Genomic DNA, 21,307 nt, shown 5'->3' with positions numbered 1-21,307 from the left:
ACTGACGACGCCTGTGAAACATGACCAACAGGGGACCATTAAATTATCCAATCGGAAAGTTTATTGAGTTCACGGTTCATCTGTACAAAGAACACGGCAGAGTAAAGAGCACATGAATTGACAAAAACGCCGAGACAAGAGAGTCTGTACCTTGGAGATGAGGGTCCCGAACACACAGGCTCCCAAACATAGCCGATGTCCAGGTAGCTCCCAACTACCTATCGGGGGGGGGGGGGTTACACTGCTGATTATCAACCAATGCTGCGCCAGAAAGGGGCTCTGTTTAGGGGCTGGAGAACTGTTATGAGGGACCTAAACGGCCTGTTTCTCCTATTACACACACACACACACACACACACTCCTGGTGCGAGACTGACGGAACCGTGTCAAAGGGGAGAAGCACGAGGCAGAAGAAAGAGGTGCGTCTGGGGGTGAGAAGGAGACGAGCGAGCGGTGAGCTGAGGGACAGCTGAGAGCTCTGTCCCGCCTGCAGGAACGCAGCGTCACGTCTCAATATGACAAAGATTAATAATGGCAAATATGACGAGCCGATCACAGCACCGTCTTCAAATGAGCAGAAAACCGTTCAGCTATACCTGCGCTTCCGTGCGGTGGCGTCTCCTGCTGGCTGAGTCTCACGGGACCCTCGGGGGCCACCGTACAGCGCTTTTACAGGAACGTCCACTCGGGAGGACAAAACACAGGACTCTCGTCTCCGAACGGAGCACAAATGAAACGGAGGACAGATGGAGACCATGGAGTCAACAAAAAAACATGCGGTAAACATGTTCCCAGGCAAACCACAGACAGACACACACACACACACGGGAAAATAAAAAACACGTGGCCCTCAGTGGCGCGGAATCGCAGGCCACTCAGCACCGATGAGCGACGACCCTCACGACGGTCATCTCCCACACGACTGAAGGGAATCGGGGAGAGGAAACCAGGGAGTCGGGTCCCAGCAGGGACTCGAACGGCGACTGAACGGGGATGCGAGGAGGGATGAGGGAAATCAGCGGGTGCTGGGTTCACATGTGGGTGTGGCTGTGGGCGTGGCTATCGTGAGCTCCTCCCCCATGCTGCCGGTGCTTCCGGCGCTCACGGTGGCTTTTGTGGTGGTGGCGGCGGTGCCGGTGGGACCTGCGGCCTGCTGGGGGCGGGAAGGTTGTTTAAATGCAGAGATACTAAGCACACACACACACACACACACACATTCAGTGCAGGCGGCAGCACAGGCCTGGAGGGGGCGCCGCAACTCACCTTTGGTGCACGCGATCCTGGGCCGGTCCCACCTCCCGTTGGCGCGGCACTTGGCTGTGGGGACGTGGTGCTGGAGGAACCCGTCGGCACACTGGTAGCGCACCACCGAGTGGACGTCGTAGCGCTCCCGCCTACGGCCCATCAGGAAGGCGTTCTCCACGGCAGGGGGCGCTCCGCAAAGCACTGGCACGCGGGGACGAGGACACGCTGATTCCGCAGCTTACGGCTCGCCGCGATCACACAGCTCCTCGCGGTCGTGGTCATAGTCGCGGTCACGGGACGCTCACCTGTGCCCTTCTTGCAGATGTAGGGCAGGTTGTAGTTGCAGGGCACGTCGTTCCACCTGCCGTCCTCGTGGGCGACCGTCACCACGCAGTCCTCGCCGCCCGCAAAGAAGTTGTCCGGCTGCTTCTCCTGCCAGCTCTCGTACTCCTGCAGGGGGCGGTAGAGCACAGGACGTACGGCCAGGCAGGCGTCGCTGCGCCACTGCGGCGTGCGTGTGATGGACGGCGGTCTCACCAGCTCCGTGTTGTCCGTCCACTGAAAGTCGTCCTCCACGGTGCGGTCGTTGAGTCCGATCCACGTGTTCTCACGGCTCAGACCTGCGGGAGCGCAACCTTACACACCGTACTGCGTTTACACACCACAAAAGAAGAAAGCCCCCTTGTGTGAGGTTCTCTCAGGTTCATCACACACTCCATCGCGCTGCAGAGACACTCCAGGCTTCGTGAGCCGTGCCGCCCGCCCATCTGCTTTGCCCGCACCGTTACTATCCTTCCCCACGGCATCGTTGGGCTGCCACAGCAAGTGGTTCGGCGCGGCGCGGCTCACGGTCTCGGCCCCGGAGCGCTGCGACACTCGAGCACCACGAGTGGGGCCGTCAATCTCGGTGCGCTCCACCACCACAGTGCCCTTGGCAGGGTGGGCGCAGGCCAGCGTCGTGGCGCTCTCTCCTGGCCGCGCGCGAGACACCCACCCGTGAGGAAGTCCTGCTCGGCCGCCGAGTGGACGCTGGCGAGGTGTGCGCTGTGCTCCCTGCAGTCCTTCTCGGCGCTCTCCCACGCGTGCCGTCGGGGGAAGTACCTGTAGCAGCGGCCGTGGAACTTCCTCCAGCCGTGCTCGCAGCCCTCGGTATCTGCGGACGGGCAGGACCGCGTCAGCGGGCGGAAACGCCGTCTCCCAGAATCCCCCGGGTCCCCGCTCCAGCAGCGTGCCTTTCGCACGCAACACACACACACAGACAGCGACACGTGAGACCTGGGACACGCAGACGAGGGAGGACACAAGGGAAGGACGGAGGAGGAGGGTGGGGGGGGGAGGAAGATGATCTCGCCCGTGGCGCCGAGCCGATGTTGGAGCGATTGATGGAGCCCGTGGGGTAAAAGCAGCAGGGGTCCACTTCCCCTCTGGGCTGCTCCGCACTCCCCTCACCCCCCCCCAGGGTGCGAGCAGGTCTCCTTTGTGGGGGTCGCAATGTGCCTCCATCCCAAGGGAAGAGACACCGTGTCGTTTTCCTCGCCGAGTCACGGCGCTCGCCATCTCGACCTCGTTTGTGGTCTTCAGCGGTTGCCCTTGTTTCCCTCAAACTTTTCCACAACTGCTGACGCTCAGCGGAGCTCCTGGAGGAACATTCTCCTGGAGAGAGAAGCTGCAGCTGCTCATGCATCGCCTGCCTCTCCGCGCGGCCCGGGGGCCGAGGGTTTCGGTCGTGCCGCGTGGAGGTCGCCATGTCGACGGCTCGGCCAATCAAAATCAGCACGAGTATCTTCTTCGTGTCCGGCTGCATAGGGCTGATTCGGTGCGGTGCTGTGGGAAGGGGGGTGGGCACGCTAGAAGGTTCCGGAACGAGCAGTTCAACTGCAGTCTGCGTGCAAGGCCAGACCTCGCTGTGTTTGCAGACGATCCCCTCAGGCAGGAGAAATGAAGCTGGAAATAAGGCTGGAAGCCGAAGGTCATGTCCTCCGGTCCTCTGACGGTCCTCAGCGGTTCACGCGCAGATGAGACGCCCGTCTTTGAGAAGGACGAGCAGCGGTGAGGAATTCAAACGCCGGCGACACGTGTGGCACTGCGGGCGGCGCTGCCATCGCAGCTTTGGTGACGAGAGCGCAGAGAAAGAGGACGACTGTCCGAAGGGACACCCAAGGACGCGGAGAAGACGAGAACTCGCTGCCACAGAGTTGCGCAAACACGCGTCACCCTGGGCCTGCAGATGTGCGCCAGCGCTCCGAGAACACGGCACCGGGGCCGCGCGGTGGCAGAGGTGGGATCGACCAGCTCGACTGCGCTCATACGACAGGTGACAAGCACAGGTGGGACAGCCAGAAAGGTCGAGCACGCTGAGACAGCTCTGATAGCTGGGACAGACAGGCTGGACAGGAGGCTGAGACAGGTGGAACAGGTGGAACAGGTGGGACAGGTGGGACAGGTGGGACAGGTGGGACCGGTGGGCATGTGATCCCGTTTACCTTTTTCACACGTGGCTCCCCCGTAGCTCGGCATACAGAGGCACACAAATGAGTCCGCCTTGTCGATGCACGTGCCTCCGTTCTGACACGGGTTCGACCGGCAGTCGTCGACGTCTGTAGGAACACGAAGACACATGTAGGCAGAGTTGGCACCCGGGTTCACGCGTGCGCATGCGTGTGCGTTTGGGTGTTGGCGTGTTCACGCCTCTAATTACAGACAATTAGAGAAATCGACCTGCTGGAGAGATCGGAACCCGTACGAGGGACTCAGACCAGCGCAGACTGGTTCAACGGCGCCGCCTCTCACGCAGCCGCCTGCTCAGCGTGGCCTCGGAAACTGGTCTCACACAGGTGGTGCGTGTGGGCGGCGGGGGTGGGGTGGCAGGTTCGAGGAGCTCTAAGCTAATGTGCAGACACACACACACACACACACACACACACGCACAGAGCGGACTGCGCGGGCGGGGCCCACGGGCAAAGTCAATTAAAGGCCCAGCTGGCATCCCACAATCCCTTGCTGCTAAACCATCTAGCGAGTCTCTCACAGAACGTGTGAAGAAGGATCTTTCACAAGGTGGTGGAGCAGTGGGGGTGTGAGTGTCTGCGTGCGCGTGTGTGTGCGCGTGTGTGTGCGCGCAACGTTAACGATTCCAGACGCTGAAAACACACAGTCTTTCTTCCACTGCAGGTGATCCTCCGCCGGACTCCAGCTCGCCGGTGGCGCCGCGGGGCTCGGACTCGCTCTGCGGCACCTTCGCAAACGCTGCGGTACTGAAGGGCCACGGTTCGGTAAAACATCCCGCGGTAAACTGGGTACGGCAGTAGACTAGTAAGTCCTTTCACGTGAATCCTCTGTAAAGCAGCTCAATGAAAGGACACGCAGAGAGACGGCAATCGGCACCAAGGCCTCGTTTGTTTGTTTCCTTGTTTGTTTACCCCATCGGGTTCACTGCTCTGAGGGGGGCCTTCAAACGATGAAGCGTAAAGTAGCCAATGGCGACAGCTCCTCTCGCATAAACACCTACGCATCTGCACAACCACGAGTCCATTCGTGTGAGTCCACACACACACACACACACACACACAAACGCAGGTCGAGCCCAGACACACAGAGCTGCTCCCGGCGCTCATTCGACAAGCCGGTGACTCCAGTGTCGGTCCTTCGCTCAGCGGGATTCAGCCAGGAGGGACGCTGATGAGCCCTGCTGTGCAGAGATGGGAGGAACCCAGCGAAGTGACCCCCCGGGACCTGGCTTCCTACGGCACGTGGAGTCACACGCCTTGGGCCCCCGAGCAGCGCCCTGCGCGCCGCCCCACGCTCGGCCCTCGGGATGCACAGGAGGCGGGGCCAACACCCTTCCTCACCAGTGCCCCAACTACGTGCGTCGCGTGACCTGATGACGTCACTGTGTGCTGCACACACTGGTCCACCACTGGAACGAGCGTAAGACGACATCAGCAGCTCCTCAGCAGCTTCAACAAAACGATTGGAAACCGTGGACGTGAGTCCGGGTCCTTAACCGCCGCACCAGCTGTGGCCGCGGACTGTGACAGAAAGGAGCAGCGGTGGCAGGTGGAATCGGGCCCTCGGTGGCACATGGTGTTGCCGTGATGGCAGTGTTGCCGGTGATGACAGTGATGATGATGGCATTGATGACGGTGATGGCGGTGGTGACGGTGATAGTGGTGATGGCAGCGATCACGGTGGTGATGGTGCTGATGGCACTGATGACGCTCATGGGTGATGGCGGTGATGGGGTGATGAAGCTCATGGGTGATGACAACGATGACGGTGATGGCAGTGATGACAATGATGGCAGTGTGACTTTGACCAGGTGGACACACAGGAACTTCTCCTCCCAAAACCTGTTCTCCGAGATCCACAGGTCAGCGGAACATGTCGGTGCCGAGAGAGTCCGGGCACAAGGAGAGCTGGTGGAAGAGCGGAGCCGACTCTAAAACGGCAGCAGCAGCGACCGAGAACCGATTCTTTCTCCTGCGTCAACGCTCATCATTAGCACATTCCTGAAAAAAAGCGTCCGGATTCACTTAATTGGGTCGTTTTGCAGTTTTACCGTTTAAGCTCCCGTCACCGGGGAAGCCGGCTAGCCGGGCCTGCCTGCGGCGTGTTCGCTCGCTCCCTGCCCGGATCCCACTGACATCACCGCTACTTGGTGCTCTTTGAATCACCATCAATTCCACATTTCACTTCCCTTTCAAGCAATACGAGCCCCGGGAGAAGCTTATAATTACCGCCGCTGCCGACACAAAGGGCAGAATAAACCCATTAGGGCGACGGGAGACACGCGGGGCCGAAATGTCGCCGCGTAATAACACTTGAGGGGGACGCAGAGACACAGGAGCAGGAAGGCGCTTCGACGCGCCGGCTCATCTACGCCGAGAGAGCGGGAATCGAGGGCGCGGGATCGCGTCGCTCTCTCGCAGGAAGGCTACTGTAATTCCCTGTACAACTTCCTAAACTGGGCCATGACTGGAAAGCCAGCTGTCGTTACATCGGTGCCTTAGTTTTAAAGGAAATGTTTTCTTCCTGTTGCATACAGTAGTTAGGAGTTGACTGATTCAGACGAGCACTAAATGCACTTAAGTGCAGAAAGCATCAAGGCGCCGTAGAATTCTGACCCCCGGTTGGTCACCAGGTAGGAAAAAACCGCACCTGGTCGGGGAGCCATTGGCACACGATCGGTCAGCAGCGTGGAAAACGGTACGAGACTGGCCAAACCAGTGCCCGATTGCTCGAGAACGACACGGATTGGCACCTGATCGGTCGGTTACTGGACTGGTCATCAGACAAAGGTCAAAGTGCAGCTGAAGCAAAAGGCCGTGAGGGTCGTACAGCTCAACAGCATCTCCCGCAGCAGGCGCCGGGTACCAGGCGACTTCAGCGAGGTTTTCACCTTGCAGAGCTCGGCCGAAAGCAGCGGAAGGAAGGACTCCCCACACACACACACTCGCGCACGCATGCGCACGCAGACCTACCAGGAGAGAGCTGCGTGCCATTGGGAATCCCTGTTCCATTCTGGACATCTGGCTGCGGGGGTGGAGGCTGGGCCCGGGGGGCCTGCGGTCTTCCCCGGGTGGGGGGTCTCTCGTATTGGCCGACAGCGAAGGACTCCTCGGACCCCGCAGAGCGCGACTCGTCCTCTCTGAAGAGCGACCCGTTGATGGCGCCATCGTCCTCGGCAGCGAGCCTTTGCGCCGCGACGGGGGGGGGCGGCGAGAGGGAGGGGCCTGTTGCGGCGGCAAATGTGCTGATGGTGGTGTCGCCGGACTGGCGGGAGAACAGGACTTCGCCCCTGACCTCTGCGGCGACTTTGCCGTTCCAGGCCTCTCCCGACGACCCACCCAGAGGCGTCGCAGGCTGGACCAGGCCGCTGCCGTCGGACTCCTTCTCCGACCACCTCGGTACAGAGGAGTCCCGGTCGCGGTCCTCGCCAGAGTAGCCCTCGGGGGGCTCTGTGGAGGCGGCCGTTGCCAGGGGGACGGTAACCAAGGAGATGGTTTGGCCCGAATCCTCGGGACCCACTGGGTTCCGCTGTGCATCGTGTCTGACCCCCAAGGAAGCGGCTGACGGATCGCCAACTGGGCCTGGAGCTGATGTGCACGTGGATCCTGTGAGGAGGGTGGATGCACAGGGAGGCTCAGCGGTGCACGCGGAGGGGCGGACGCTCGACAAACATGGCGACCGCGTTTCCAACACCAATTGGCACATTGGCTCGTTCCGGTGCTATGGTCCCCCGGGCCTGCAGGGGGCGCTGCTTTGTGCACGGTGAATGAACAAACAGTGAATGACCGCACGGTCTTGTTCCCTTTCGCTGGAAATTACTGGACAACTCACTCATTTTGCCGACCTCCTCGGCTAAGAGTCTGGAAGTGACGATTGACTCAAGTCTATCTTTCTCGCAGCACATCGAACCCACAACCCGGTCCTGCGGATACATCCTGCATAAAATCCGCAGGATCCGTGCTCACCTCACAACTGACTCTGCCCAACTACTTGTCCAGCACATGGTGACGTCCTGTCTGGATACTGCAACTCTCTTCTGTGTGGCCTTCCTGCTACCTCCCCCTTTCACTCAGAACTGCTGAAACTCTGTCTACATTCATGAAGGGTCTGGAAACTCACCTTTTCCGGACTCACTTCGCCCAAGATCTCTCCAGCTCATGTGTGGTGTAAATGTTCATGCACCGTGACTTTATGATGATCCCCAGATAAGCCTTTACACAGCCGCTACTCATGTATTGTATGTAAATGTTTGTGTACCTTATAAAAAAATGTAGGAACGTGATCAGGATTCATCTTTCCTGCGTTTTGTGCACCTACTCGAGCGATGAACATCGGTGCATCAAGTGGAAAGAAACAAATTAAGTTTACTTAAGAATCACGTTTGCAGCCATGTCTCTTTCTCCTAATGTAATGAACAAACGGTATCTTCTCTGAGATGTACGTCGCTTTGGAGAAAAGCGTCTGTAAATGATTGCATATAAATCTAAATGTAGTTACTCTCATTTCCGTGAAGTGGCGTTCAGTGTTCAGGAGAAGCACAGAACAAACAGCTGTCATGGAAACACATCAAAACGGAATGTCAACTTGCTGCTGAATTATTTATTCGTGTTCTGAGCTGCTTCTGTCCAATGGGAGCGTTTCCCACGTCCCGGTTAGTGAGAGACCACGCCCACTGGGTCTATGCAAACACGGGATCCGCCCGGACCCCCTGCCGAGCACCTCCTGCTCCGCATGGAGACACACTGTGCCTGAGCTTCCTGCTACGCCGAGCTTCCTCTGTTTGTGTGTGCGTGTGCGTGTGTGCGGAAGCTCAGGGTGATCTTAGATGTCAGTTCTAATACCAACACATGAAGTCCTACACTCACTGTGTGTGCCCCCCCCCCCCCCCCCCCCCCCACCACTCCTCTCTCCTTCGACCCCTCCCTGGAGGAGTTCATGCAGGTCTGTCCCCGGGTTCACTTTCCATCAACCCCCCCAACTGCCCCCCGCCGTCTTACGAGCTTCAGGAGCCACAGTAACGAGAGGCTCGACCCCCCACAGCCTGTCCTGATTTACACTTGGAGACGAGCAGCTCCTTCCGCTCGACTGTCGGCGCGGCGCCGAGGACCTTCATCACGCTGATTTCTAACAGCGGAGAGCAGCGAGTGTGCAGAGGGCCTCTGAGCACACAAGTAACACACACACGCCACAAATGTGCGCGCACACACACACACGCACACGGACACACACACACACACACGGACACACGCAGCACTCTTCTGCTCTCAGTCTCAGGACAAACTGTTTGCAATTCCCGGTCCAACCGGGGTTAAAAACAACTCAGACAAACGTGGCGTTTCCATGACAACCCTGCCCCCTGCCCCCTGCCCCAGAGAGCTCTCTACCTGCACTGAGCATCGCGTCAGCCGTGGATCTCCTCGGGGTTCTGTCTGACGCCCCGCGGGACTCCTCGGCCGGACTGCCCTCGCCAGTCGGCACCCTGGGCTCTCCGGCGCCTCCTGTTGCCCGGTACACCTGTGCAGCCGTGGCAGGGGGAGCCGTGGCGTCCACTGTCGAGCGGGGGGTGGGGAGGGCGCCGTCAGTTGAGGAGGAGGAGAACTTCCCCCGGCGCCCATCAGCTCCCTCGTCTTCTCCTGCATCCACCTCACCGGCAATCAGCCCGTGACTCCCAGGCTTCCCCTGAGCTGCTGGTGGGAGGGGGGTTTCTGGAGCGCTGCCAGAGTGCGGACCACCATCAGGGCCCACGCGCTCCGCGAGGCCGCTCCAGCCTGGTTTGGACCGGCTCCCCGTGGCCCCCAGCAACGCGGTGCGATGAGCTCCTTCCTGCTCGCGGCTGGTCGGGCTACCCATCTGGTCGGATGGTTCGGGTTCATGGTTCGAGGAGGAGCTGGGAGGCGGAGTCACACCGGCCTCGCTGCGACTGGCCGGAAGGCGGCTCTCCGTGAACCCAAACTCCTCGCTGCCCTCTTGTTCTGCAACGCAGTCGTTTGCAAGAAGACGATTATTGTACAACTTACCGTGTTCACAGGAACACGATGTCTTCTCGGCATGGAAGGGCACGGGGAGCGCAGCGCTGCCAGCGGGCAAACACGTCTCCTTGTTTGTTTGCGCTTCCTTTGACTGCAGGGTTATCGAATTGAGCCGCGTTTTTCCTCCTTCCACACAGTCAGCGACAAAGACACCACACATCGTACCGGTACTGTCACTAGCATTACCAGGACAGGTGTGGCCCGAGCGAGCGCCACGGCAGGGCGGCCGTGCTCCTACCCCGGTAGCAGTAGGCGTCGAAGAGGGCGGAGGAGGAAGGGACCCCCGTGAGGTCGGCGTCGCGGTACAGGGTGCGGATCCCCGGCTCTGCGCCCCCACAGCCGGCTCGGGGCCGCGTGATGGGGTAGCGCACGGTGCCGTCGGCCAGCCAGCCTGGGTCGCAGCGGTCGAGCCCCGCCCTCCAGGCCAGGTGGAGCTGGCCGGCGGTGGCCAGGCGAGCCCCCAGGGCGCGGCAGTGAGCGACAGCCCTCGCCAGGCTCAGCTTCCCCGGCACGGTCGAGTGGAACACCTCCCCTGGGCGGGACGGGCAGCGGCGTCAGGGGAGCCCAGCGCGGCACGTTTTCGGCACAGAATCCGACAAAAGGAGAAATATATATGAAACGCACGCAACCGCTGGAGGGTGACGAGAGCGCCCCCGAAACACGCCACTCCCGCCGACGAGTTAAAATCCCGCAGGGCTGAACACGCAAGGGCGCCGCAGCCCACGCGGCACGTCTCCTCGGTCTACGCGGTCACACGCCCTGCGTGACGCGCCTTACCGCGTAGGTCCTCCGTGTAGCAGTAGACATCAAAGCGCTCGCCAGGGTCCCTGGGGCCCAAACTCCTCACTCCGGGCGAGCCGTCCCCGTCGCTACGGCAACCGGGTCTCGGGGACTGGACAGAGACGCTGCGAGGGAGGCGCAATCGATGAGGACGCAGCTCACACACACCGAGCGAGTGAGCGCGCGGCTTCGCTGGCTGCTGCGCGCTGATGGACGCTTCTTACACGCTCGCCGCACCTGGAGGGACACACTCCGCAGCCGACTGCTTTAGAACCAGGCGAGTAGCGCGAAGTGACGTGTAACGCGGCGAGTTAAAACCTTCCTAAAAAGCAGCAGGTTACCTGGCTGGGGCTGTAAACGGCAACACGCACCTCCACCCTCACCCCCATCCCCAGTCACCTGACGGTGTGGTCTGACAGCCAGCCCGCGTCGCAGCTCTCGTAGCCGTCCCAGAAGGCGCTGATCAGCTGCGCAGGTGAGGCCACCCGGGCGGAGTTCTCCAGGCAGGCCTGCTGGGCCTCGTAGAAGGACAGGCCTCCGCGGGCGCTGGGCGCTCGGTAGTGGAACACCGCACCTGAGGAGGAGCCAGCGACCTGCCGGTGACCTGCCGGTGACCTGCCGGTGACTTGCCGGCCACGTGGCAGCGGAACATTTGCCGCACTGCTGTCACAAGTAGCGCTGCTGCGCCGAGTTCGAGCAAATTGCACATTTTCGATCAGACGGACTTCATTCAACTCTCCTCCACTGCGTTTACGCTCGTTGCTGGTGTTCCCCAGCGTCCGCGATCGATAGCTGGATGAGTAAAGCCGCGACTGTTTAAGGGATCAATCTGCCCACGAGGAGCAATGATTAGAAGTCTGTGGAAACATCAAGTGGGGGGCGCGGGGGCGCAGCGGGTTCGAATCCCGTTCGGGGTGTCCTGTGACGGACTGGCGTCTCGTCCCGGCTGCGTCCCCTCCGCCCTTTCACCCTGTGCTGCCGGGTTAGGCTCTGGCTCCCCGCAACTCCGTATGGGACGAGCAGTTGCAGATGGTGTTTGTGTGTGGAAACATCACGTTTTTATTTTCATTTTCATTCTAATGTAGTTCATTGTGAATAATACTGAAAAGTCTCACTAAGTGCTTTTATTCGTTATGGCAACGTGAGATTTTTAGCTGACCGGTCCCGTGCGTAGGTTACTTTTCTTTGCTCAGAGTGTATTTTCTACTGACAGCGTCCTGTTGTCTGTGAGCGGTGTCTTTGTCCCTGTTGCCGTCCCCTCACCAGCTCAGCAGCGGGACGATGACACTTGGGGACGAAATACTGTGACGCGGAAAACCTCTGAGGTAAAGGCAAGGCTGAGCAATGCGGTGACGCACCTGCCTCTCAGCTACCCGAGCAAAGGACCCCCCGAGCCGAAAGTGGCCCGACGACAGACCGCCTCCCCCCCGGAGCGTATCGTCTGTGTTCACTGAACAGAAAGGACAGAGAAGTGGTGGGGGGGGGGGGTGAGCATCACGCACCATCAGTGTGCCAACACAGGGAGAGGCACCAAGGGGAAAGCGCTGCATCCCCCCCCACCGCTGTACCTGTCTAATCAATTACTGTTCCATCCAGCAGACCGGACCGCAGGGGGAACCACGGCCTCCGGTTACGTGCGTTTCAGCTCGAACCCGGCACGATGGCACGGCAAGTAGCGTTGCTGTCTCACAGCGCCTCGGTGGCGCGAGAGGACGTGGGTTAAATCCCCGCTCACTCTGTGTGGAGTTTGCCTGTTCTCCCTGTGTCTGTGTGGGTTTCCTCTGGGTGCTCTGGTTTCCTCCCACAGTCCAAAGACATGCTGTTCAGGTGGCCCCATAGTAAGTGAGTGACAGAGAGAGTGTGTTCCACTGACGTATGGATTAGCAACCCCTTGTAAGTAGTGTATCTAGCAGTGTAAATCACCGCGGTGAATAAGGTGTGTGGGCTCATAACGCTACATAGAGTTCAGTGGAAGTCGCTTTGGACAAAAGTGTCTGCTAAATAAATAAATGTAAATGTAAACCCGAAACCCGGACAAGCGATGGAGCGGCAACACTTAGAGTTTACCGTGGTATCGATACCACTTAATTAAGTTCAAGGGAAGTGGAGAATTAGTGTTGGGGGCGGCGCTCATTCTGTAATCCCTCATTACAGCACAGATCACCCTCGAGATCCCTTGTGCGAGGATGGGATTTCTCTTCTGGTTTGTGACGCTAAAGGAGTCCCACTGCAAACAGACAGAGAGCCTTGGGGGAAGGGTGTGATGACCCTTCCCGTCACTCATCACTGCTCAGTCCACAAACACGCCTCTGGTGAGGAATGCAACCAGGGCAACCAGGCCCGGTGCCGCAGTACTCACCGGTGACCACTAGGGAGACGCTGTGCCGTTCGCCGTCCAGCCCCACGGCGATTTCACAGCGGTAAGTGGCCGAGTCGCTGGATCGCAGCTCCGTCAGGATCAGCGAGGCGTCGCTCTGGTTGCGGGAGTAGCCGGGCATCCCGGCGCGCCCCTGGAAACCTTCCCCCCAGCGGAGGGCGCCGTCCACGGCTTCCAGCACCAGCCGCTCTCCCGCAGCGCTTCCGCTCGGGACCCTGGTCCAGCGGACGGCGGAAGGCATCTCGAGGGAGGGAGCGGGCAGCCGGCCGAGGAGGCAGGGCAGGGTGGCGTCGGACGCCAGACGCTCCCGCATCCCGGGAGGAGGCCGTGGATCGTCTGCCCCGGGGGCCCCTGCCGCACACGACAGCGTAACGGTGACTCGCAGCTCAAGTGGCGGATGTCGGCAAGATGCCGCCTGGCCGGGCCGCGCACACACGGCAACAAGTGTCCGTACTCTTCCTCGAGGGACATTCGCTGCCCAGGTGCCCGGGTGCTCGAGGACCGCGTCTGCACAGGGCCGGCGAGGGCTGCTCCGTCCACTGCGGGATGGAGAACCACCAGCGGCGCGAAGCGAGCGAGACCCCGAGAGGGACGGAAAGAAGAAACGGGCGGAAATCGGAGTGTTTTTTTGACGTGGGAAGTGTGAAGACGTGAGTCAGAGAGCGGCCGTGAAAGACAGGATACGACAGCGGATCCAACTGACGGTCGTGGCGCTTGGCGAGTCACTGACTTGATTCGCTTACATTTACTGTGTCATCTTCTGCGCTACAGGGGTGCTGTCTTCCCGTTGCCGTAGCAGCCTCGGAATGAGCTCCCTAATTGATCCATTCATCAGAATTCACGGTGGAGTGAAGAGCGAGATGGTCTCGGCACATCAAGTGCTCTGCTGCTTGCTGCGTGACACCGCGGTAAAGTATTAATGTCGTTAACTTTCTCCGCTTTTGAACCGTCCGACTTCTCTGTCTCACGAGGCTCACGTGCGGTCCGATTGGCTCGGTGAGTGACGCTGCAGAGAAAGTGCAGTCAGAGACGCCCAAGTAAAGGCCAGAGTAATGACGGGGTACGCCTTTACAGGAAGAACCGCAGAAGATCCGAAGCCCAGCAGCCCTCAGTAAAAGGCTCTAATCCGCAAAAACATTGACTTCATCCCATCTCCACCCCTTTACAGCTCATTTGCAAGACACCCAGACTGACCTCATCTCCCTCACGTTGTTCTCATGCTCAGTCTCCCCATGATCATCAATTCATCGTGCTCTCACCTCCAGTCAGGTCATTACCATCTCCACTCCATCTGCACCTCATTTTCGCTCCGCCTCTGCCTCACCGCCACCCACATTTCCTTCTCTCCGCTTCATTTTCTACACATCTTCTCTAACTTCTGCACCTGAGCTCCAGTCTCTACATCATCTTCCTTTCATTTTCCTCTCCTTCCATCCTCCACCTCCCGCCCATCTCTGCCTCATCTTCTCCCCGTCTCCCATTTATCGAGTCCTTCCGCTGGGGTTAAGAGCTGAGGGAGCCTGTCTGCGAGCGTCAGCTAGCTGCCCCACAGTCCTCCTGCAGCGTCCCCGCGGGCCGCCAGCACGCTGCCGGGAAAAGCGTATCCAGCCAAGCGTCCGATAATTAATGTTGGCAGGAGCGTGAGCGTTCGCAGCAACGGCGCACGCAGGCAAACGCGCCGTCAGCGATGCGCGGCGAGTCCGGCGTGGCCGTGCCGCGAGGCGCTAAAACAAACGCATCGCGAACGAGGCGGGATCCCGCTGACGGGGCCCCTATTCCTTCCTGTTCTCCTCCCGCCCCCCGTTGCGAGCATTTTCCCTCGACCCGATTTGCGACGTTAAGTCCGAGCCAATCAACTGCGTATACTTTTACTTCACAAGCAGATCAGCGCTGAGAGGACAGGCCTTCATTTCCACCCGGCGGAACAACGGAGAGGCGCCGTCGGGCCGCGTCCAGAGAGCCGATCTGCATTTCGACGGAAGCGTTTTCACGAGCCTCGGCTTCGTGTGAAAAGGAGCCGCTTTCCGCTCGGCCTGGGAGGAATGGCGGGCGGGACGTCAGCGGGGCCGAGAGGGGACGGGCTGGACTCGATGGCGTCTCTCCTCCGCCGGCTCATTCGCTCACTTTGCTCGTTTTTAAGCGCCGGACCGAGGTGCTCAAAGGTGAGACAAGGAAAGCGGTTAAGCATCGAGGAGTCCCAGACAGCAGCTCTCCAGGTTCCGCTCGTCCCCATGCGACCCACCGGTGGTTTCGTCACGGCTGGGTTTCGTCGGCGACGCTGCTGCGCGGCAATGAGGACGGACCTGGGGACCGTGCGAACGCAAACGCACCCTGCGCACATCTGTCCTGTCCGGGTGGAGACCATAAAAGGGTCAGCATCTGGGCTCGGTGGACGGCACCGCAGCTAACTGGGGCAGGGAGCTGAGCGATGTCCTCTTCATCTCCTCTAAACAGCCTCCTCCCCCCCGAAGCCAAACGGTTGCCATGGAAACAGCAGCATGGTTGTGAGAGAAACGTCTCTGTGAGCGGCGCCTGCCTTAGATCTACTCATCTGCAACACACTGCCGTGCATTTGCTCCAAAGAGGGGCTCATTTAGAAGCCTCCTCAGAGCGGCTGTCTCTCGAGGCCCCGGGGCCACCGCACGTAAGGACACACACATAACAGGCGGCGCGTTCGGCCCGTGAAATGGATTGGGTGCGAAGTCTGAGGCGAGAACCGGTCTCACTTTAATTTCCCGCTCTGTTCTTGTGGCGCGAACCAGAGCTCATCGGCTTCCTGCTGAATGTTTGCTCCGAAAACCACTGAGGAAAAGAAAAGACAGGTGCAGGAGGGCCCCAGAAACGGACACACACTGGGGTGGGAAACACTATTCAGCGGAGGGAGGGAGCGCCCATCCCACCTCGGGCTGCACTGAGGGCCAGGAGGAGTATTCTGACACGCCGTCCACGTGAACCACCTGGTCAGTAGCAGCTACTGCGGTAAAGCCATCCGCCGCCCGTGCTATGCGTTCTCCAGACGAAGCCCCCAGTGGAGCCTCGGAGGAACTCCTCCTCCTCCTGCTGTCTGTGTGTGTTTATCTGAGCTGCAGGGGATGTCTGTGAGATTGCATTCACACAGACATCTTGAGTCGATAATGAGCCTGCAGGACGGCGCTTGCTGGACCATATCATGTGGGTAACCCCCTCCCCCCCCCCAGCTGACACCATCGAAAGAATTGTGCGATGCTTCCAGAACATCACCAGAAGAGCCGATAAGCCGCTCACCTTGTCCTGTCGGCTGGAGCAGGAGGAGAATGAGGAGAAGAATGAGTGGGGTGGGCTCGCGCGCCACCGTCTCCATCGTGGACCTGGGGAGGGACAGGTGGGGGGAGCTGTTTACTACAGGAAACTTGTGTTAAAACAGTACAAGGTGTCCACTGTCATGGTCTCATTGCAGAGAGAGACAGAGAGAGACAGAGAGAGAAAGAGAGAGAAAGAGAGAGAGTCCACACACCTGGCAGGTCACCAGGGAAACCAGGAAGTGAGAACCCTTGTCCAGCACAGGGCTCATGCTCACTCACTCCATCGGAACACAAGTGGTTCTAAAAAATTCTCTCATACAGATCTGTAATGAGAGCCTGTTATTTATTTATTTGTTCTCAGAAACAGGTGCCCACTGCAGTGTTGGAGATAATCTCTTGCTAAATGTGCCATACAGATTTGTTTACTGACTCACTGCCTTGAAGTCTGTTGGAAACCAAGAGGACTCCACTGTGTAATGAGGTCTGTGCGGGGAACTATACTGTGTAATGAGGTCTGTGTGGGGGACTGTAGTGTGTAATGAGGTCTGTGTGGGGGACTGTAGTGTGTAATGAGGTCTGAGAGGACTGTAGTGTGTAATGAGGTCTGTGTGGGGACTGTATTGTGTAATGAGGTCTGTGCGGGGAACTGTAGTGTGTAATAAGGTCTGTGCGGGGAACTGTAGCGTGTAATGAGGTCTGTGTGGGGGACTGTATTGTGTAATGAGGTCTGTGCGGGGAACTGTAGTGTGTAATAAGGTCTGTGCGGGGAACTGTAGCGTGTAATGAGGTCTGTGTGGGGGACTGTAGTGTGTAATGAGGTCTGAGAGGACTGTAGTGTGTAATGAGGTCTGTGTGGGGACTGTATTGTGTAATGAGGTCTGTGCGGGGAACTGTAGCGTGTAATGAGGTCTGTGTGGGGGACTGTAGTGTGTAATGAGGTCTGAGAGGACTGTAGTGTGTAATGAGGTCTGTGTGGGGACTGTATTGTGTAATGAGGTCTGTGCGGGGAACTGTAGTGTGTAATAAGGTCTGTGCGGGGAACTGTAGCGTGTAATGAGGTCTGTGTGGGGGACTGTAGTGTGTAATGAGGTCTGAGAGGACTGTAGTGTGTAATGAGGTCTGTGTGGGGACTGTATTGTGTAATGAGGTCTGTGCGGGGAACTGTAGCGTGTAATGAGGTCTGTGTGGGGGACTGTAGTGTGTAATGAGGTCTGAGAGGACTGTAGTGTGTAATGAGGTCTGTGCGGGGACTGTAGTGTGTAATGAGGTCTGTGCGGGGGACTGTAGTGTGTAATGAGGTCTGTGCGGGGGACTGTAGTGTGTAATGAGGTCTGTGCGAGGGACTGTAGTGTGTAATGAGGTCTGTGTGGGGGACTGTAGTGTGTAATGAGGTCTGTGTGGGGGACTGTAGTGTGTAATGAGGTCTGTGTGGGGACTGTAGTGTGTAATGAGGTCTGTGCGGGGGACTGTAGTGTGTAATGAGGTCTGTGTGGGGGACTGTAGTGTGTAATGAGGTCTGTGTGGGGACTGTAGTGTGTAATGAGGTCTGTGTGGGGACTGTAGTGTGTAATGAGGTCTGTGCGGGGACTGTAGTGTGTAATGAGGTCTGTGCGGGGGACTGTAGTGTGTAATGAGGTCTGTGTGGGGAACTGTAGTGTGTAATGAGGTGTCTAACCCTAACCCTGGGGAACTGTGTAACAATGTACACCTGAACCGCGAGGCAGCAGGGCCGTGTGAGGCTGAGCGAAGCTGCCACCGGACGGCGCGCTCCGTTACCGCGAACGCTCCCTTCGCAGCCCTGTGCTCTGCTTCCATCCTTCCTCACTGTGCCCAGGGCATCGATGCTCCCGCGTCCCAGACAACACACGCAGCGATGGAGTCCATTCCCTCGACTCGCCAGGAAGAAAAACGCAGCAGTGAGCGGTGAACACAGGGCCCCCTCGCTGCGCTGCCAAATGTCACCAAACTTCTAAATGGCCTCATTAGCCACATGGCCAAGGGGGGGGGGGGGGCGCCGCCTTCTGCAAACTCTCCCGTCCCTGGAGCCCGCACCCGACCCCCTGAAAGCGACAGATTCTCCACGTCGGGGACGTTGGCCCGGATACCGCGGCCGCAGCCGTCCCTCAAATGGCCCCCGCTGCAACGAGCCACCCCCAGCGCCAGAGGAGCAGAGAGCCGATTTACCGGAAGGCGTCGGGGTCCGTTTCGCCCATCGCTGGGACACGCCGACCCTGGCTTGCGCCGGAGGTGACAGATTCATCATCCCCGTGAGGACACTTTCTGAAAGGTCACCTCCCCGGTGGTCAAAAGCGTTCACTCGTCGTCCTCTCAGGGAACAAAATATTCAAAGTTCCTCGGTGCATCTCTTTGTTTATTTTAATTAAAACCATAAAGAGGGACAGTAACTGTCAGGCGAGACCCGAGGAACGCCGTAAAAACATTCGCTCGTTGGCTCGACTTCATCCAAGAGGAGCGCCGAGTATCAGCCGGGAAATTAGCGACGCGTGAAACGACTGCAGAGCAAACCGAAAAAGCGAAGGAGCAAAGGATTGTGGGGGTGTGACGGTGCGGGGAGGTGGGGGGGGGGGCAGTGAGATAAGCCAGAGAGCACCAAGCACACACTCTGCAAAGGAAAGGACGGCGAGATTACCAGAGTGCAGCGCTGGCACGGGGGGGGTGCACTTCTGGGACAGAAAGACACAGCAGAAGGGACGGGGGGGCTCGGCGCACAGCCGACAGGACGACAGAATGACGTCATAATGAACGATTATGAGCCCATGAGAGCACTGACACCTTGCGGAGACCCTCATAGGGACCCCCGCAGGGACCCCCGCAGGCCACGAGGGAAATTAGCGACGCGTGTCACCGTAATAAAAGGGGGAACCCTGAAAAGGCGATCTTTGGACCTGCTGCCAGTTCCCTCCTGTCCCTGTCCACACCGCACACGCTTGTCCCTGTAGCCGTGACCCAAGTAGCACCGCACGCCCACGCGCACACAGGCCACGGGCAGAATTAAGAATCTGTTAATAGGCTGAAAGAAGACGGCGGTGACCTTAGAGAAAGGAGAGGTCGCTGAAAGGCCAAAGGAAGAACGTGAGCTTGCGGAACAACAAGGGAAAAGTACATTACTGATAACAACTTGGCTTTTGTTCACGAATTAGTCTGCCGCTCCACTTCGGCTCTGCCTGGCAGGCGGGAATAAATTAAACTCCCAGCGGAGGGGCAGGGAACAAACGGGGGTGGTAAAAAGTGCGGTACGAAAAGGGACGGGGACACGGAGCAACCGGCAACGGTCCCCGCGACCTGAGCTCGCCGGAGCGACCGGAAACGCTGGAACGGTGTCATCAAACAGCGCGTGTAGAAACGACGCCTTCCGGCCGCGTCGCTCCGTGGCGCACCGAGCGCGTCTTCCCGCGCGTCCGCCGTACGCCGCTCGTGAAACGCGAGCACCGCACGTACGAAAAAATGCGCCACGTTCTCGCAATGCGGTGGCGAGAATCCAAGGCTCCGCGCTGCACCGACACGCGCGTGCCGTGGCGCCGCTTGGACGGGAGCGAACGGCGGCGCCGAAAGGCGTCTCCGGCACACCTCGGACCGGGGACGGACGCGCCGAGACCCCGGGCTGGATCTTTGGCCTAAACCTTCCTGCAGACGCGCGCGGCCCACGCAGCGGAGCGTCGACCGAGGGCATCGCTGAAGCCGGCAGGGAAAAGTCAGAGCGGGACTCGGGATGAGGAGCTCAACCTGCCGCACAAACCCTCTGCTGGTGCTTTTCTCCAACGTGACTTACTGTGATTTACCCTTTTTATACTGCTGAGTCATTGTACTGGAGCAATTCAGGGTAAATGCCTTCCTCAAGGGTACTACAGCCGGAGGTGGGATTTGAACCTGTAACCTTGGGGGTCCGAAGGCAGCAGCCGTAACCGCCGCGCTACCGGCTGCCGTCAAGAGACGCGGGGGACGAGGCCGCGCGTCTGTGTTCGTCTTTCTGAGGTCACACCCTCCGCGTGAGCCCTGCCGCAGTCGGGGTCCGTCCCCGGGCAGCCTGGCCCCCGAGGGAGGCCGGCCCGTCTCCGCCCCGCCCGGGACGCTCCGACGGCTAAAAACAGAACGGGTCGGCGCGGTGGGGCCGCCGCTCGGCCGGGAAGGAACGTTCGCCTCCACCTTCGTGAGCGGCGAGGCGAAGACCGCGCTCGGCTGCGGCGGGAAAGATCGCTTTCGCCGCCTCCCCCTCGAGGCTAATTTCCGGCTAGACCACGTCGACCGGCGCAGCGGCCGCGACGACACGGCGCCGAACTCGGAAAGCCGCCTCCTCGGTCCCCGGACCCCCCCCGGAAGCTCCCCTCCCCGCTACGGAGCGGCCCTCGGCCGCTGGGAAAGCAGCGGAGAACTTGCACCGACGCGGGGGTCCGCAGCCCCGCAGCCCCGCACCCCTCCTCGCGGGGCGGCCGGGCGGAGCTGTCGCCCAGCGTGAGGTCGCTGTAGGTGGGGGTGCAGGAAAGCCGGGACCCGGCGCACCTCGACGCGCCCCGTTTAGAGCCGAGGCCTCCCCGACGGCGGGTGGGGCGAGGGGGCTCCGCTACCTCTAACCTGTCGCTCCCGCCCTCGCGAGGCCAAAGAGGCGCCCCCGTCCCGCTCGCCGCGGCCCCCCGGCGAGGACCGTTTCCGACCCGAGCGGTTTCACACACCTTCCTGCAGGGACCAGACACATCCGCTCACACCCGTTCGCTCACACACCAGCTGTGTATTCGCTGGCACATCCGTGGCATCGCGCACTTCACACACACACACACACGTGTACGCGTCGTCACACAGGTGGGGGACCCACGCACAGACATTACGCTGTACCGCACTGCCGAAAGTCACGTGACACGCGTGACCGTCACCTGTTGCCTGTTACACCTGCGTGGCGGCGTCACCGTGGCGTGGCGCGCGCGACTGTGGCCGTTGATTGTTCCCAACACACACACACACACACACACACACCGTAACCCGCAGACGAACCCACGCGCGAGCATTTCCCACGTCATCCACGCGAAGCAGTCGGAGAGGTATAAAATCTGTACAGAATTACTATAGTAGGCGGA

At 59.6% G+C, this 21,307-nt stretch overlaps 1 protein-coding gene across 6 annotated transcripts in view; it reads right to left on the bottom strand.

The window, feature by feature from the left end:
* Positions 1–56: 56 nt before the first annotated feature.
* The window catches only part of LOC108921632 (neurocan core protein-like), a 30,096-nt gene continuing 8,845 nt past the window's right edge, over positions 57–21,307 (bottom strand). For 3 of the 6 annotated variants that reach the window (XM_029249279.1, XM_029249282.1, XM_029249280.1), the window contains exons 2-14: positions 16,204–16,286; positions 12,922–13,290; positions 10,962–11,136; positions 10,560–10,687; positions 10,021–10,314; positions 9,138–9,725; positions 6,726–7,358; positions 3,729–3,842; positions 2,240–2,398; positions 1,783–1,865; positions 1,551–1,695; positions 1,264–1,446; positions 57–1,153 (exon numbers count right to left, since the gene is read on the bottom strand). In XM_029249279.1, the coding sequence (XP_029105112.1) occupies positions 1,032–1,153; positions 1,264–1,446; positions 1,551–1,695; positions 1,783–1,865; positions 2,240–2,398; positions 3,729–3,842; positions 6,726–7,358; positions 9,138–9,725; positions 10,021–10,314; positions 10,560–10,687; positions 10,962–11,136; positions 12,922–13,290; positions 16,204–16,286 (3,076 nt within the window). In that variant the 3' untranslated portion in view covers positions 57–1,031. Of the gene's footprint in view, positions 1,154–1,263; positions 1,447–1,550; positions 1,696–1,782; positions 1,866–2,239; positions 2,399–3,728; positions 3,843–6,725; positions 7,359–9,137; positions 9,726–10,020; positions 10,315–10,559; positions 10,688–10,961; positions 11,137–12,921; positions 13,291–16,203; positions 16,287–17,996; positions 18,150–18,404; positions 18,768–21,307 lie in introns of those variants that run through there. The other 3 variants (XM_029249277.1, XM_029249278.1, XM_029249281.1) reach the window with 3 other exon arrangements.

The sequence above is a fragment of the Scleropages formosus genome, chromosome 25, assembly GCF_900964775.1.
Source record: "Scleropages formosus chromosome 25, fSclFor1.1, whole genome shotgun sequence".
NCBI lineage: Eukaryota > Metazoa > Chordata > Actinopteri > Osteoglossiformes > Osteoglossidae > Scleropages > Scleropages formosus.
This window is presented reverse-complemented; position numbering and strand designations above follow the sequence as displayed.